Source organism: Sorex fumeus, unplaced genomic scaffold (genome assembly GCF_029834395.1).
Source record: "Sorex fumeus unplaced genomic scaffold, SorFum_2.1 ptg000006l, whole genome shotgun sequence".
NCBI lineage: Eukaryota > Metazoa > Chordata > Mammalia > Eulipotyphla > Soricidae > Sorex > Sorex fumeus.
The window spans coordinates 12,051,007-12,068,348 of NW_026606063.1; the positions used below are offsets into that span (position 1 = coordinate 12,051,007).

The 17,342-nt window shown below is 60.8% G+C and overlaps 1 protein-coding gene across 1 annotated transcript in view; it reads left to right on the forward strand.

Annotated features, from left to right (window-relative positions):
• DNMT3A (DNA methyltransferase 3 alpha) overlaps nucleotides 1-17,342 on the forward strand; it is a 68,765-nt gene that overhangs the window by 25,977 nt on the left and 25,446 nt on the right. Inside the window, exons 5-7 of the mRNA XM_056125982.1 lie at nucleotides 5,310-5,580; nucleotides 10,603-10,646; nucleotides 11,012-11,158. Coding sequence (XP_055981957.1) covers nucleotides 5,310-5,580; nucleotides 10,603-10,646; nucleotides 11,012-11,158 — 462 coding nt within the window. The remainder of the gene's footprint in view (nucleotides 1-5,309; nucleotides 5,581-10,602; nucleotides 10,647-11,011; nucleotides 11,159-17,342) is intronic.

Sequence of the window (17,342 nt, forward strand, 5' to 3'; positions counted from 1 at the left end):
GCCCCCCCAGGGCCACGTCTCCCCCCACTGTGGGGCTCCTGCCCCACCCCCAGATGCCTGGGCCCCATCTGCTTCACCTCTCCTTTTCCAGGCTTTAATTTTTCATGTGGAAATATCTTCATAAAAGCTCACTTCCTGTTAGGAGCACTCAGGGAGACGGGGCTCCCCCTCTATGGGGAGGATGGGAATCTTGGAGTACCCTGCAGACTTCAGCAAATCAGGGTCAGGGGCCAGATGATAGTACAGTGGGTAGGGTATTTGCCTTGCATGCAGCCCACCAGGGTTTGCCATATGCTGCCCCGGGCACCTCCAGGAGTGACTCCTGAGCACTGAGCACCAACAAAAAAAAAATATCAGGGTAGGGCCACCGGGATGGGGAGGGTTCTCTGCAGAAGGCTCCTTGCACTGCCCAGGGTCTGCGGGACACCCTGCAGCCTGCTCTGGGACCAGGAGACTCAATCCTGGCTTCCAGAGGCCCCTCATGCCTTCTAGGACCCTGGCCCCTTGGGAGGTGTTGGACACCCCCCCCCCCATGTCTTGGAGGCCTTTGCCAAGACCCCAGATGGGGAGGAAGCGGGGTCACGGCACTGACTCATTTTCTAACCCACAGGCGCAGCTCCTGTGCTTGGGTCTGCAAGCTGCAGGGGAGTGGCTGGGAGGGAGAGGATGGACGGAGAGATGAACAGATGGACAGATGGATGGGAGGAGAAATGTGAGGAAAGAGACCCGCAAACCGCAGCCCGTGTGGGCTGAGGGGGCTTGTACACAGATGCTGCAGCAGTGGGCCCCGGGGTGGGGTGGGGCTGGACATGCTTGAGGGGGCTCAGTCCTCCCCTTCCAGGCAGCCTGCCAGTCATGCTGGGGAGGAGGGTTTGAGCTGGGCGGAAGGGGGTGTGGGGGTCAGCCTGAGGGCCTCAGAGACCAGGGCTCAGACTTGTGTATGTGTGAAAGAGACAGGCACACTGACTTTATTATTATTATTTTTTAATTTCTTCGTCTTTTTGGGTCAGACCCAGTGATGCTCAGGGGTTACTCCAGGCTCTGCACTCAGGAATTACTCCTGGCAGTAGTTGGGGGACCATATGGGATGCCGAGGATTGAATCCTGGTCTGCTGTGGGCAAGGCTAAACGCCCTACCCACTACACTATCACTCCGACCCCCCACTGACTTTAATATGTTCCTTAGGGGCTGGAGTGATAGCACAGTGGGTAGGGCCTTTGCCTTGCACGCGGCTGACCTGGGTTCTATTCCCAGCATCCCATATGGTCTCCCCGAGTACTTCCAGGAGTAATTCCTGAGTGCAGAACCAGGAGTAACCCTGTGTATCGCCGGGTGTGATGCGGGTGTGTTTTGTGTGTGTGTGTGTGTGTGTGTGTGTGTGTGTGTGTGTGTATTTTTTTAAAAGGGCAGGAAATGACTGGGTTCTATCTCTGAGCACTGCTGGGCACATAACATCAGACCGAATATGCTGGGTGGGATGGGTGGGACCCCCAGGCCCCATGAGCACTGCTGGGAACAGCGAATGAATAAATTAAGTGGATAAATAAAATGATCCCCCAAAGGTAGAAAGCCTAGAAGTTACCAGGGACAGTAATTAGGGTGGGGGCTGCAGGGGGCTGGGGGTGGGGGTCTTCTTCTTCTGGGGACTGAGCTTCCCTTTAAGCCTTCCAGCATCTGAGCCCAGCATCCAGGGTCTCGTGCCTGTCTGCCATGCTGAGCTGAGGTTTGGAGACGAAGAGGAGTCCTTAGGCAGAGACAGAGCTCGGAGCTGGAGGGACCGGGCAGCGGCTGGGGCCGCCTTTCACGGCTGGGTCTCCTGAACCCCGCTGGGAGTGACCCCTGAGCACTGGTGGGTGTAGCCTGAAACCCAGAAAAAGGGACAAAACTGCTGCCACCCACCCAGACTTTCAACACGCCATAGGTGATGTTTGAAGGCCGAATAACTCCTTGTGGGGCTAGGGGCTGCCTGTGTCCTGCAGAGGGACCGCAAGGCCCCCAAGCCAGCAGGTCCCTTTACATGACACCCAAGCATGGCTCAGACCCGTGGCCAGAGTCCCCTGGGCCGGCTGTCACCTGCTTCCACTGTGTGTGGAGTGGGAACTGGGGACTGCGGCGAGCGGGTGGCCAACCTGAAAGAGGTGGGTGCGGGGGCGGGGGGCGACCCTGGAGCTGGGTCCTTCATCGCCCACCTCAGGAAGGCTGGCGCCCGTCACCCAGCAGCGTGATGGAATCTTCCAGGGCAGGCCTGGGAGGGGCCACTGGTGTGGGCTGGGCCCCGGGCGTGCGCTCCACGCTCGGGAGCTGGCAGTCAACAGGAAGTAAGTCCAGGCCAGGGGGCCATGTGGTCCCCAGGCAGGAAGTGAGTGACATCGGCCGTCCTGAGCGGGCCCTGCCCCAGCCGGATGTGTCCGTGGGGCAGCAAGTGGCCGGGCACCAGCCGGCCAGGGCCACGGTTCTGACTGAGCTGGCCTGCACGACCCCAGCTCCCCATTCCCTGGAGTGCTGTGTCGGGGGCCCCGAGGGACATGGCAGAGCCAGCCCTAAAGTGGATCCCTGCTGGCTCCCACCCAGCCAGGCCTGGCGGGAGAGGGGAGGTGCCGGAAGGGCGTTCTCAGTCAAGGACTCCTGGGCTTGCAGCGCCCGACACCCTCGGCCCGGCCCGCTCTGCAGGGTGAGGCTCTCAGCGACTGAGATCTGGCCGGTGTTTCCCTTCCAGGACCTGCTCTTCCTCTTCCTCCTGCAGCGCCCCCACCCCTGAGAACGGCTCACAGTCGCCGCTTTCCACGGAAACGCGGCTGCCCCGCGTCATCCCAGCCTTAGCTGGCAAGTTCCCCAGAGCTCGCCCTGCCCCTGAGGGCCGCTCCATGCTGGGGGCTGGCAGCGGAGGCCACCGGCTTTGCTCTGGTTTCTGTGTTTCCAAGGCCCTTGTTCCTCTTCATCCCCCACGGGGGACCCAGACCAGATTTGAGAGTGGTACTGTTTTCAGGGAGCCCCACGCTGCGGGAGGCAAGCTCTCCCCTGGGGCCAGGCCCCTCCTCGGGCTGTCTGCTCGACAGAAGTGCCCAGGTGCCAGGACTGTCATGCAGGTGGCTCATGGACAGAGCTAGTCAGCCCCGGGCCCCATCCAGTGACTGGAGTGTTTCACCGTGTCCCCTGTCCCATCAGATGGAGGCAGGAATCCCCCTGCAATGCCCCCACCCCCACGGGTGTGGGCATGCCCAGTGCTGGGGAGTGCGCTTGCCTTGCACACAGCTGACCTGGGTTTCATACCGGGCACCCTGTAGGGTCCCCTGAGCACCACCAGGAGTGATTTGAGCATCACCGGGTGTGAACCAAACACCAAAAAAACAAACAAAAAAGAAAATCTGGTCTGTATGTACGGGTGCAAATACAGACGTACACCTGCACCTCATTCATGGCTCTGAAGACACAGGTACCGGCTTCACCCCAAGGTGCTCGGCCGTCTTTTAACACCTGCTAGTAAAGACTTGGGAGGATGCTCCCCTGTTGTTACCACCTGCTAGAAATGGCTGGCTTTGGAGGGAGTGGTTTTGCAGGAAGGGCATTCAAAAAGGAGCTTTTTAGCCTTTTGACACTACTCATTTGTGAGGGTTTTGAATTCTAGAGTCTGTGTCTTTTATAAATACGAAAAATGAAAAGGATTGTCCAAGAAGGAAGTCCTCCCACTGGTCTAGCCTGTTCGGGGGGTGTGCTGACCTGCAGCGTCCGCAGTCTCCGCTGAGCGGGTGTCACTGCGCCCTCCGGGGCGGGCTGGACACCTGAGGGCAGCCTGATGTCCAGGCACAGGGCAGAGTGTTAGCGCAGGGCTGCCCGCCCCTGTGGCCTGCGTGGACAGCTCCATCCCTTCTGAGATGTCCTGGCCTATGGTCCCCCAGAAGGCCAAGGACAGAGCTGACCACTCTCCTGCGTCTAAGCCCTGAGGATTGGGTGACCTGGCATCAATTCCCAAGGGCTCTGAGAGCCTCCCCTGGTGGTCAGCAGACTGGGGGAGGGGGCGGTCAAGGAAAAAGGGCTCTGTCCTTGTGCACGGTCACTTGTCTCTGGGATTCCTGGCGACAAGGCCCACATTTCGGGGGGTGCCTATGGGGAAAGGACCGTGCTTGGGGCACAGAGGGGCACAGCTGGAGCCCGGGGCCACCTCCTGGGCTGGAACTTACAGTGACCAAGCACGGTCCTTTCCCCTTGTTCCTGGTTCTGGGGACACAGACCCAGGAGGGCCAGGGTCCTACAAGCCAAGCACAGCCCCATAGGCACCCCCCGAAATGTGGGCCTTGTCGCCAGGAATCCCAGAGACAAGTGACCGTGCACAAGGACAGAGCCCTTTTTCCAAGGGGGAAGGGGAGTGGATGGGGCTGGTGGGAGCCCCGACTACTCAGGTCAGCCAGCCCTGGGTACTCTCCTGAGGCGAAGAGGTCTTCCTCCTTCTGTGGGGCTGGGGGAGTCTCCCCGGCTGGGCGCTACCCGGGTGGAGCTCGGGAGACTGGGGCTGGAACCTGGGGGCCTGCGTGCAGCTCAGGAGCCAGCTCCCCATAGTCTTGGGGGGGCCAGGGCCTGATGGACCGTAAGTGGTGTCAGGGATGGAGCCCAGGAAGCCCCTAGTGCAAGGTCAGCCCTTTGCCCGGTGAACCTGCTCTACGACCCTAGAGTGTTGCTTTTATTTTTTTTTTAATTTAATTTTTGCTTTTTGGGTCACACCCAGCGATGCACAGGAGTTACTCCTGGTTCATGCACTCAGGAATTACTCCTGACGGTGCTCAGGGGACCATATGGGATGCTGGGAATCGAACCTAGTTCGGCTGCATGCAAGGCAAATGCCCTACCCTCTGTGCTATTGCTCCAGCCCAACTTTTATTTTTTTTAAACGAAAAAAAAAGTTTTATTGAGAAAAAATTAAGAGACAGACACACATGTTCACAGGAGGGAACATGTGCTTCTCCAGAGTGGGAAAAAAGCCTGAAGTCGAATGGGGCTGCAGACAAATCTTGGAAGGCGTCTGGGGAGGGGAGTGGGGTTGAGGCGCGGCATGTGGGAGGGGGGTGTGGGCGGGGAGGATTCCTGGCCAGCCGGGCCTGGACTGCAGGAAGTCCCGTGCGCCCCGGGCCGTGCATGCGTGGGCGTGCGTGTGCGTGCGTGGCCGCGCGCGTGGCGGGGTGCCCGGCCCGGGCCGTGGGATTTTCCCGAGTTCCGGGCGTGGGGGGGCCTCGCCCCTGCCCCCACGCCCACCCCCGGAGGAGCGCGGGGGAGCGCGGCCCTCACCGGGCGCCCGGCCCTCTCTTCCTCCTTGCAGGTGGAAAGCAGCGAGGCCCCCAAGGACGCCGCGGTGGCCTCCAAGTCCCCGTCCATGGCCCAGGACTCCGGCCCCGCAGAGCTGTTACCCAATGGGGACTTGGAGAAGCGGAGCGAACCCCAGCCCGAGGAGGGGAGCCCCGCTGCGGGGCAGAAGGGCGGGGCCCCCGCCGAGGGAGAGGGGGCCGCGGAGACCCCGCCCGAAGCTTCCAGAGCGGTGGAGAACGGCTGCTGCACCCCCAAGGATGGCCGAGGCGCCCAGGCCGAGGAGGGTGAGTCGCTGGCGCCTGGCTCCTCTGCGGGATTTGCCAGGGTTCCCCGAGGGGGCAAAGACAGGGCTTCCCTCCTCCCAGGAGGCCCGCAGGGCACGGGCCCACGGAGACTGGCAGTGCCAGGGCCGGGTGCCCAGTGGTGCGCCAGCCCACGTGTTCCATTTGGCCCACAGCATGTTTGAAACATTTCTGAAAAGTTAGTTTGCCAGCTTTTCAAAAATCGAGAAATTTGACATCGAAATCTGGAGCCTTGGCTTCTCGTGTTAACACACACACACACACACACACACACACACACACACACACACACACAGCAAACCCAGCTAGACGGGGACCTGCAGAATGCTGGCGCTGGCTAGCTTCCGCGATGACCCCCGGCCATGGGCTGGTCGTTAGCCTTTGCAGCCTTGCTCCCCGCTCCTCCTTCCCCCGGAAAGAGAGCGGGACAGACGGCGTGAAAGGTCCAGTTCTCCTTCCAGGACCGTGGCCCCGAGCCCAGCCCCATTGGTGGCCCCACCGCTGGCAGTGACAGCCGGTGGGGGTGGGGCGGGTGGGGTGGCCCGCCCAGGCCTCTTCCTCGGGGCCGGCTTGGCCTCCCCCTGGAGCCCTGGCATGCTGCCCACTTTTCTCTTTCAGGTTAAGCCAGAGATTGCGGGGCCAAGGGAGCTGTAAACATGTTAGTAATGAGGACTCCTAGCATTTGTCCTGGCTTCACAGTTTACCCAGCGCTGGCTCAGACATTAGCACTTTGGATCCTCCCGGGGCCCTGCCAGGTTGTTATGCATATGTGCATTTTAATCTCACCCGGGCTCTTCGGAGCGATAGGCTGGGCGCGGGCACCGCCGCCTTCCCCCTCCTGGGGCCCCCTCCGGCTGGCAGGGTTTCCAGCCCGCCTGCCCGGTATCTCCTCCAGGAATATTTACGACGCTGCCGCCGGGGCGCAGGGCGCTTCCTTGACTGCTTTGCAATCCCTATTTTTATGTGCCGCCTCCGAACCACTCTTTCGGGAGGCTCCGGCTCCCCCGCTTTACGGTGGAGAAAGAGTGAGACGGAGTGAGGGTCCTGTGAGTGGACTTGTCCCACCTGCTTCCGTGGGGCAGCCTCTGGCGGCAGCAGCTGCTCTACAAGGGGTCTGCGCCCCCCCATCCCAGCCTCCCAGGGGGCGTGTGCTCAGAGGTGAGAGAGAGGCCTGGGCACAGCCCCCATCCTGGGATGTGGGGCGGAGCCCCAGCTCCTACCGCTTAGGGCTCCCTGGCATTCCCCCGGTTTCCTCCCTCAGTCACTCAGAAGGTGTGCATGAGCCACCAAGAAGTGGGAGACCAGCATCGGGGGTCCCCCGCTGTAGCCCTCACAGTCTCCCCCGCCCCCGGCCAGCAGGGGAAGCAGGCGACCCCGAGACGCCCTCCTCTACCCGTGGATTGCTCCTGTCCCATGAGGAACGGTCCTGGTGTGGGGGAGCCAGAGTTGTGTAAAGGTCCTGGGAGCAGCAACCCCAGAGGCTGGAGTGGAGGCAGCGGAGGGCAGAGCCACAGAGCGCCCCCTCCCCACCCTGTGTAGGGGGCAGCTCCCCGGGACCGGGAAGGGGCTGGGGAATGGGAAGGGGCTGCGGGCAGGCCTGGTGCGGGGGAGGGGAGGTTTCTTGGCCAGGAGGTGGCAGCAGAGAGGGGCTGGGCTGGGCCAGGCGGGGACACCAGGGCCAGGAGCGACTCCTCTTTCTGCACGCATGGGTTGGGGGGGGCTCTTCCTTGAATCTGGGTAGCCGCACAAGGTGCTCCTCCCTGGCCCTCCAGAAAGTGGGGGTGCGGGCAGTATCGGGTGGTGCCCCCGAGGGCCCCCTGGGAGTTATTTGGGTGCTGGGACTGGCCAGGCATCACCTATAGGAGGGCGGCCGTGGGCTGGAGGCTTGGCCCCTATTCCCACACATGGCCTCCCACAACCCAGACTCAGCTTGGAGTTCCCATTACACGGAGGTGAAGGGTCCCCTCGGGAAAGTGACTTTCTCGTGATCCCCCATTTCTCGTGGGGGACCCTGTCATTAGTTCCTGTACAAGACCAATGCAGGAGCACCACGTCCTGCCAGTCCCTCAGGGAAAAGATGGGGAGCAGTGGGCGCTAGCTAATAGATTCCCCCCTCCCCCACCCCGCCATGGCATCCTGACGGGGACCAGGGCGTGTGGTCACTGTGTCCCTGAATAGTGATTGTGTTGGGTACCACGGTCCTGCAGTGCATCTGGAAGTCAGGGATGGAGAATGGGGCCTCACTGAGCCCCCGTCTCTGGGGTACAGAGATCCCCCACCTCTCCCTGCACGGGAGAGTTGGAGCAGTTCAGCACCCTGAGTCTCTCACTGAATTCTTCCTGGCCACGTGGGAGATTGAGGTGCCGAGGTGTCACCAGCAGGGAACAGGTGGGGTGAGCACTGCGCAGCCTGGCCTCAGCCTGGCCCTGGGATTGCGGTTCATTTGAAAGGGAATTGGGGGTGGTCCCCTGATGGGTAGAGTCTCGCTCCCATGGCTCAGTCACAGTTTGGTGACTGGTGCTCCCCCAGGTCCCGGAGGGGGGTGCTGGCCGGGGCCACCCTGTCAGGCCTGACACCCGTGTGTGCCCTGGGGCTGGCCAGCAGTGGCCGTCTTTGACTCGTGACCCTGATCAGCATCACCTCCAGGGCAGCCTTGCTTGTGCTTGCCCAGGCTGCAGGGTACACGCGTGTGCGTGTATGTTGTGTGCACGCCTGACCCTGTGCTTATCACCCGGGGCGGCTGGCAGGGAGAAAATTCCAAAGAGCCATCAGAAACTGGGTCAGGATTCCTTTGATTTGGGAGAGTGGGGGGCGGGGGGGGCACAGGCCAGTGGGAGAAGCGCACAGAGGTGCAGTGTCAAACAGGATGCAGCATCTAGTCAGACAATTCCCCCAGCCTCAGTTTCCCTGCTGTCAGAACTTCCGGGGCTGGGCCAGGACCGCACTATCTCCTTCCCACCCCGATCAACTTTCATTCCGATGAAGACACCAGATCGCATACAGGAAACACCGGGGTTTCCAGCATTTAGCATTTCAAAGGCCCCCACAAAAACCACCTCAGCCCCGCTCTGGGCTCCTAGCCCAGAGCCTTGTCGGGCAGAATGTGGGGGTCTGAGGGGCAGGGGGGAAAGTTAGGGAGCCAGGCAGGGGGGAAGAGCAAGGAGAGGCTTCAGTGAGGCCTACCTGAGACTGCACACATGCCTTCACACGCATGCACCCGCCCACACATGTGTGAACACACGTGCACAGTCATGCACCTGCACACTCCCACACACACTCCCCACATGCACACCTCCCACCCCCACACATGCACCCACACACACATCCCCGTACACACCTTGGACCTCACACACGCAGCCCATCACACACCTCCACACATGCCCCACACACATACACATGCCCCCCATACGCACCCTGCACCTCACACCCCCACACATGCACCTCTCCGTGCACCCACACCCCACACACACCCCCCTCACCTCCACACACACCCCCCTCACCTCCACACACACATGCACTGACATTTGCATCATGCACCCACGGCACACACCATGCAACCCCCTCCCACTCACGTTCACACCATGCATCCCCCCACCCACACACACTGGCTTCCTCCCTGAACTGCACCCCGCAGGTAGCCATGAAGCCCCTCCCAGTACCCCTGCTCTCGCCGGCCCTGCCTTCCCTCCCCCAGGATTGGCGGGGGTCCTGGAGCCCAGATTCGCCCGGCCCCCCCCCCCACCTCAGCTCCACGGCTTCAGGGGAGTGAGGGGCAGTGAGCCCCAGGGGAACCTTGCCGGGGGTAGGTTGAGCCCTCCAGGCCTTCTGGCTTCCGCTCACAGCGGGAGACACGGTGGGGGCTGTTTTTTCCGCTCTGGGCTTTGTCTCCCCTCCCCCCGCCCTCCAGCTGCGGGCACCAGCCCCAGTGACCTTCCTGCCTGGGAGACAGCTTGGGGGGCTCAGTCCAGCAATGGGCCATGGGGAGCCCAGGTGAAATGGGGGTCATAGACCCCCTGCCCTTCACGGAGAGAGGTGCAGTCTCGGAGGGGTTACAGCCTGGGGTGGGCATTGCAGAAGTGAGACCCCCCCTCACGGAGGAGTTCTAGGGTTCTAAAGCCTGTGGTCTCCCTCCGGCGGGGCTGGAGGGCTGGGGGAGGGGAGGGAATTGACTCCAGGGATACTGCCCTCAGGAGCACCTGCCTGAGCAGGAACTAGAAGCCCAGCTGAGGTCCAGGAATTGTTTATTGGGCTCCTATTTGATGCCAAGCCCAGCCCCTGGCACTGCATAGCTGCCATCTGCCATGAACCTGGTGTGGCTTCTGACCTTGGTTCCTTGGGAAAGCCAAGGAGAGGTCACAGGGGGCACAGGGAGACAGGTGAGATACCTGGCAGGTGAGGTGGGGAACCAGGGCAGCTGTGAGGCATCTGACGGCAGACCAGCCAGCAGCTGTGGCCAGCATCTCTGCCTTCCCCGTGAGCAGACTGCCCCCAGCCTCACTCCAGATCCCCTGGCAAGCCCCCCTCCCCAGAGCATCCTTGCTGCACCCCACAGACAGCAGCAAAACCTCCTGGCCAGGCCAGGGAGGTGGAACAGTCCGACACCTCCTCTAGCAAGGGAGCACTAGACGTGAGGAGCGATGTGGGAATCTTCTAGAACCTTTTTGTTGTTGTAGTTTTGGGGGTCACACTCTGCGATGCTCAGGAGTTACTTCTGGCTCTGCATTCAGGGCTCATTCCTAGTGGTATTTGGGGGGACCATTTGGGGTACCGGGGATCGAACCCGGGTTGGCCACATTGCAAGGCAAATGCCCTACTCGCTATACTAGTGCTCTGGCCCCTTCTAGGACCTTCTCTGTGCTCGAGTGTCCTGACCTGAGCCTTGGGACACAGACCACCTGAAGGGTGGGAGGACCCCCCGCTCCAGGGACCCCAGGCCCACAGGGGCGCCCCTGGCCTCTCCCTCAGCCAGCCTGCCTCAGTGCCTTTGTTCTTCCCTCTCCACAGGCAAAGAGCAGAAGGAGACCACCATCGAGCCCATGAAAACTGAGGCAAGTGCTTTCCTCACCCCACACTCCCCGCTCAGTGTGTGGGACCCTGAGTGGCCCCCACTCCTGCAGAGGAGGAGAGGAAGTGGGAGTGGACCTTGGAAGTCTCCCCCCTCCCCCCCCCCCCATCTTCTCGTCCCTGCCCAAGGCAGCTAGCTGGCCGCCCTCCAGGAGGGGGCGCCACCCCTCATAGTTGACGTCCACGGGCCCTTCCACTGCCCGCTGGCCCTGACAGTCTGCTTCCCAGCTCTCTGGTCAGGGGTCAGAGCCAGGGTGCCTGTGCCTCGCCCTCTCCCCAGGGAGGGGGAGGGAGGACCCGCACGCCCGCCTGCAGTGGGTGCTAATGCCTGTGTGTCTCTCTGTCCTAGGGCTCCCGGGGCCGGCTGCGGGGGGGCCTGGGCTGGGAGTCCAGCCTGCGCCAGCGGCCCATGCCGAGGCTCACCTTCCAGGCTGGGGACCCCTACTACATCAGCAAGCGCAAGCGGGACGAGTGGCTGGCACGCTGGAAACGGGAGGTGAGTGAGCGTTCCAAGCGCCTGCCTGCGGGGGGGGAGAGGGGGCCCAGCCTCAGCCCCCCAGCTTCCCCTTCAGCTACGGGGAGCCCCCTTTTCCTTCTTGCCACAAACGCTTTGCGAACTGCCCAGGACCGGGTAGGGTAGCGTCCAGGGCTCTGCCTCCTTCACCATCAGACAGAGGTGTCGGAAACAGGCGGGTTGAGATCAGTAGAGCATGTGTGTGTGTGTGTGGGGGGGGGGTGGTCAGGAGAGGCTTCCCGGGGGAGGGGGCATTTCAGTTGAGACCTGAAAGAATGGGCGTGGTGTGGAGTGGGCTCTGGGAGAAGGTTCTGGGCAGGAAGCGGGCAGGTCAGACAGCAGAGCATCATGGGCCCAAGGGGGCAAGGGGATGAGTGGGGTCGTGGGTCTTGGCCAGTGGCTGGTTGCATCCTGTGTGGGGGGAGGTTTGGGAGGACCCTGAAGGAGCGTGGACACGGAGAGGAGAGCTCTGCACCGGATGGCAGCGTGATGAAGAGGCAGACCTTGGGGGCAACAGATGCAAAGTCCCAGGGTCCTGGTGCCTGGGCCACACAGAGTGGGGAAGCGGAGGGCAGCACCCCAAAGTTGGGTCATGACAAGGCCCCGCAGCCCCGTGAGCACTAGGGTTTGGGGGAGGCCGGAGCCAGGGCCCCATAAAGCAAACTTCAGGCCCTGAGAGGGCGCGGGAAGGACCGGAGAGACCGCACGGGGGGTCGGGTGCCGGGTCCTCCGAGACCCTTCAGGACTGATCCCCGAGTGCAGAGCTGGGAGTTATTCCTGAGCACCGTCAGGTGTGGCCCCCAAGCCAACATCAGAGAAGAACAGAAGGGGGGTCTTCCACGCACTCTCTGGGGGAGTTGAGATGACACATTTACTTGACTTGAATGTTTCGACTAAAACTTGGGGCCGGAGAGATGGCACAGCAGTTAGGTCACTCACCTGGTTCGGTCTCCGGCACCCCATAGGGTCTCCCAAGCCTACCAGGGTGATGCCTTCGTGCCGGGCAGGAGTCAGCAATGGGCACCGTTGGGTGTGGCCCCAAACAAGGCAAAGGTCACGCAATGATGAGCCTCTGTGACAGCATCCACAGAGACCCAGAGCAGGTCTGCGAAGCCCTACGGACCCGTCCCAGCATCACACGCTTTCCTGGTCACTTAGGTCTCTGGTTCCCCTCGCTCCCACCCCCGCCGGTCCAGGTACCAGGTGGGCTCCCACAGAAACCTGCAGGCAGACGTGGCTGTGACTGGAAAGGTCTTAGGGGCACGTGACTGGGCCTGCGGGCCCACAGACAGGCCAGCTTCTCTGCAGGGATGGCGGTAATGAAGGACACCGAGAGGGACATCACTCATCTCCAGCCCCGAGGGTCCCCTGACCACTGTTGAGTGTAGTCCTGAACCTCAGAATCCCGTGACTGGGCGTGCGGGGTGGCTCGGGTCATTGATCGGGCTGGGGCAGGGCTCAGCCCCACACCCTGTGTCCTCCCCTCTGGGCTCTGCGGGGGGTGGGTACAGCGCCACTCGTGCCCCCCTCGGCTGCTCCCTTGGTGCTTGTCACAGAGGCTCGGTGTGGCTTCCGTGCTCAGGCTTTGCCCGTTTCCTCCCTCGCTGCTTCCCAGGCCCTGTCCGCCTTCTCCAGCCGCGTCTCCCCAGCGGGGTCCCTGTCCCCTGTCTGCCACTCCCCAGCCCTGTCACTTCTGAGCATTCAGGCAGGCCCCAACTGCAGTGCTCCCGGGTCCTGCCATGCAGATCCCCCTGGGATCCCCGGAGGCCGCAGGCCACTGTCGGGACACAAAGGCCCATGGCCTCTCCTGCCCAGAGGGGACACGCAGAGCACCCGTGGCCTTTCCGGCCAAGTGCGGACACGCAGAGTGCCCACAGCCTCTCCTGCCCAGTGGGGACACACTGAGTGCCCACGGCCTCCCCTCCCCAGCGTGGACATGTGCTCCGCACATGTCTCCTGGGGCTGGGGGCGGCTGCCTGGGGCTGCCCAGGCGTTAACCCCACAGGGCTTTGGCTTAGGAGACAGAACTAGAATTTCAGGGCAGAGCAGAGAGGTGGACCCTGGTGCTTGTCCAAGGCCGTGGCCTTCTTGGGGAGGGAACTCAAGGAGGAGCCTGGGGTGTAGGGCTGGGAGGCGCAAGGGGGGTGACTTGGGATGGTGAGTAGGCACAGGATGGGTCTGAGGGCGCCAGGCCCTTTTGGGGGGGAGCCCCCCAGCCCCTTCCTTGGTCCTCATGCCTCGAGGACTCTGTAAACACACACACACACACACACACACACACACACACACACACACACAGCCCCCTGCTTCCCTTCTGAGCCACAACCACTGGCAGCCACCCTGATGCTGAATGGAGGCTTCTTTTTTACTTCCTGTTCACCTGGCACGGCCCCTTCCCCGGTTTGTCTAAAGACCCCTCAGAGAAGATGCAGTGGGGGCCAGAGAGAGAATACAGCGGATAGGCCGTGTGTCTTGCATGTGTCTCACCCGGCTTGGATTCCTGAGCCCCAGTCAGGGAGTGATCCCTGAGCACAGAGCATTAGTAAGCCCTGAGCACTGTGTCGGGTGTGACCCCCATGCCTGCCCCCCACCCCAACCCAATACACACAAAGGAAGACACGGCTCATTGCAGAGTGATGCTGGGAGAAACGGGTGAGAAAGAGGGCCCTTGCCTCCTCCCTGCTCCCTGTGGCCAGAGGGCCTTGGCCTGTCCCCCTTCCCTTCACCTTATCACTCAGCTGCTCTATTAGCTTGTGGGCACTGTGTCCCGGGGTCTCTCCTGGTGGTGCTCGGGAATCTTGTGCAGAACCAGGGATTGGCCACATGGCAAGCCCAGCTCCTCAGCCCCTGGACTCTCAGTCCCTTCACTCGCCCGTTTAAGGGCTGAAGTTGGCTTCATGCTGACCGGACCCTGCCACGGGCCCACGGTGCTCCCGGTGGCTCCTCTCTCCCGCACATCCTCCAGCTGTTTCTCAAGCTTCAGAACCAGCCCCTCCCTCCCACTGCCATTCTCTGGCAGGACACATCCCCAGGAGGCCCCACAAGCCCCTCTGGGCCGGCCCCCTCTGTCAGGAAGCCAGCTCCTTCCCGCCTCTCGCCCCTCCCCGCCCCCTTCCCACTGTCTGGGCCCCAGGCAGTCTTCAGGGTGGAGGCCCAAGCTGCCCCTGCCACTGCCTCTGCCTTCAAGAAGCACTCTGGGATTTCTCTGGCCCATGTTTCTTTCCTGCCTGCACCCCTACAGCCCTTACTATTACATATTTAGCCTCCCCTTCTGTGTCATCGGCGTATGGTTCCTGTTCTTTGGGTCTTCCCTGCTCCACACCCAGCCTTGCCTGGGCTCACAGCCTTGCCTGTTGGCCTTCAGTCAGGTGGTTGGTGAATATGGAACCTTCTTCAGGGAGCTCGGGTCCTGGCTGAACACTGTGAGGGCCCGTGCCCGTAGTTAGGGTGTATTGGCAGGGGTACCTGGACAGGTGTAGGCAGGAACCCCAAGTCTTCTCATCAGGGAAACCACCATTGGCTTGGCAGAACCAGCACAGGCTCTGGGGGGAGGGGGGCTCATAGGGCTGAGAGCTGAAAGGCGGGCAGACAGCCTGGAAGGCACGGGGGGGTGGGGTGGGGGGGAGGAACACAGGAGGGGTGAGGGCACTGAAGGCATCAGAGGGGAGAGGGGAAAGGCGAGAGTGTGGGAGATGTGAGAGCAGAGGTAAGGGATGAGGGTATGAGGGTGAGGGCACAGCAGGGGTGAGGGCATAGGGAGGCCTTTCCTCCTGTAAGGCCTCCTCAGGTGACTTCCTGATAACGCTGACAACAGAAGGGACCTGGGTCAGGCTTTGGGGCTGCAGGGTGGCCTCTGTGCTTCCTGGGTGGCCCCCGGCCCCAGGCCAGCAGTGTCATCGCTGAGGGCCCGGATGGCCCTTCTGGGCTTCCAAGTCCCGGGCGCCTGTTGCTCCTGGCTGCCCCAGGCTTTCAGGGAGGGAGCAAAGCCGAGAGGCCCTGACCTGCTCCGCCAGCGGCACCCCTCTCCCCCAGCCCCAGCCAGAAAGGGGGTACTGGAGCATCCTTCCAGGCAGCCCGGACTGATAGTGCTGGAAGCCAATCAGCTGAGGCAGCTGCCCCAGCTCTGGGCTGGGTTCCCCTGAGGCCACTGCTCTCACTTACCGGGTGTGAGGCCTCCGGCATCACTTAACCTCACCAAACTGAGGTCCCTCCACAAGGGTGCACTTCGGGGCACCGTGCTCCCCTGGGTGTCTTCTGGAGAGCAGCAGCTCGCTGTGATTTGCTCTGTCTTCCCTGAGCTGGTTCAGCACCTACAGCCTGGACTCCTGTGCTCCCGGGCTGGCATTTGGGAGGAAGGTAAAGGTTTAAATCCGAGCTCTGAGTGCGGACTTGCCCGCCTTTGTCATGGAGTGCATGTTCCTAGAAAGGGGAGCTCCATCTCTTGTTTTGTCTTGGTTTGGGGACCACCCATAGCGCTACTTCCCTCAGGCAGATTGGGAACTTCAGCCCTTTGAGCTATCTCTCTGTCCCCTCATTAAAATAATAATAAAATAATAATAATAATAATAATAATTTAGCACTGCACTGTACCACTGTCCTCCCATTGTTCATCAATTTGCTCAAGCGGACACCAGTAATGTCTCTATTGTGAGACTTTGTTACTGTTTTTTGGCATATCGAATATGCCACGGGGAGCTTGCCAGGCTCTGCCATGCAGGCAGGGATACTCTCGGTAGCTTGCTGGGCTCTCCCAGAGGGATGGAGGAATTGAACCCGGGTCAGCCACATGCAAAGCAAACGCCCTACCCGCTGTGCTATCACTCCAGCCCTGTGCTATCCAAGTGGAGTGGTGTTTACAATTAATTGATCACAGCCAGTTACAGAATAATAATTTAAAAATATATGTGTATATATTTTTATTTTTTATTTATTTTTTTATTAAAATTTTTTTTAATAGTGAGAAATCATGAGGTACAGTTGCAGACTTACACATTTTTGTGCTTGGGTTTCAATTATACAATGATCAAATACCCATCCCTGTATATATATTTTTAAATTTACTTGGCAGTGCTCAGGAGACATACGGGCTGCTGGGAATCAAACCTGGATCGACTCTGTGCAAGACAAATGCCCTACCCATGGTGTACTACTGTTCCAGCCCTCTTTTTTTAAGTTGTTTTGGTTTTGTACCACACCGAGCAGCACTCAGGGCTTCCTGACTCTGGGTTCCGGGTGGTGCTGGGGGGGACTCTGTGTGGTGCTGATCAAGCTACCCTGGTCGGCCGCAGGCAAGGCAGGTTCTGTACCTGCCATTCTCTCTCTCTCTCTGGCCCCACACCCCCTGATTTATGAAAGGGATCACAATTACATAAGTATTAGACAATGTGTTCCTGTATTGTGCCCCCCCCCACACACACACATCCTTTTCCTTATTTATATAAATGGAACCCCGGTGTCGCTTCATTTTACAGCCTGGCTTTTCAGTTGCAACGCAGCCAGCAGTCTAGCCACGTCATCTCCGCCGCTTTCTGCCTGATGGCTGCCCTGGTTCCGCAATTCCTCCTCGAGTTCCCTGGCTGGTGGGCGTTTCTGTTGTTTGCTGCAGTTCACTGCATGAGCGAGGAGGGCTCGGCTTCCTGAGCTGCTTGGTGGTGCATCTGCGTTTCTCTGCCATCGCCAGCCACCTAGAAACAGAAATGCTGGTGGCAGCGATGGTGTCGTTTGCATTTCACAAAAGCTGCCAAATTGCCCTCCAAAAAAGGCAGAGCCAATTTCTGCTCCCCGCAAACAGGGTACGAGGAAGAGACTCCCCGCCTTTGCCAATATTTTGCTAATCTAATGGGTGGAAAAGCTCCGTCTTGTTATGATTGTAATTGGCATTTCCCAGATGATAAGTGAGGTTGAACATCTTTTCATATGTTTATTGGCCATTTGTGCTGCGGCGGCGTCGGGGAACCCAGCAAATGTTGCTTCCTCCTGCTGGCCCAGCCTGCTGGCTCCCCGGGCTGCGCTTCCGGCCTCGTGTGCACCGCGCCCCTCCCGCTGGGGGACAGGCCCTTTAAGAAGCGGTGGCCGGGCACGGTGAGGCGGGCTTGGGGACTGAATTAACTGTGAGCTCCTGGGTCTGAGCCAGCGGGCCTGAGATACACGGCAGCTACAAGTCGAA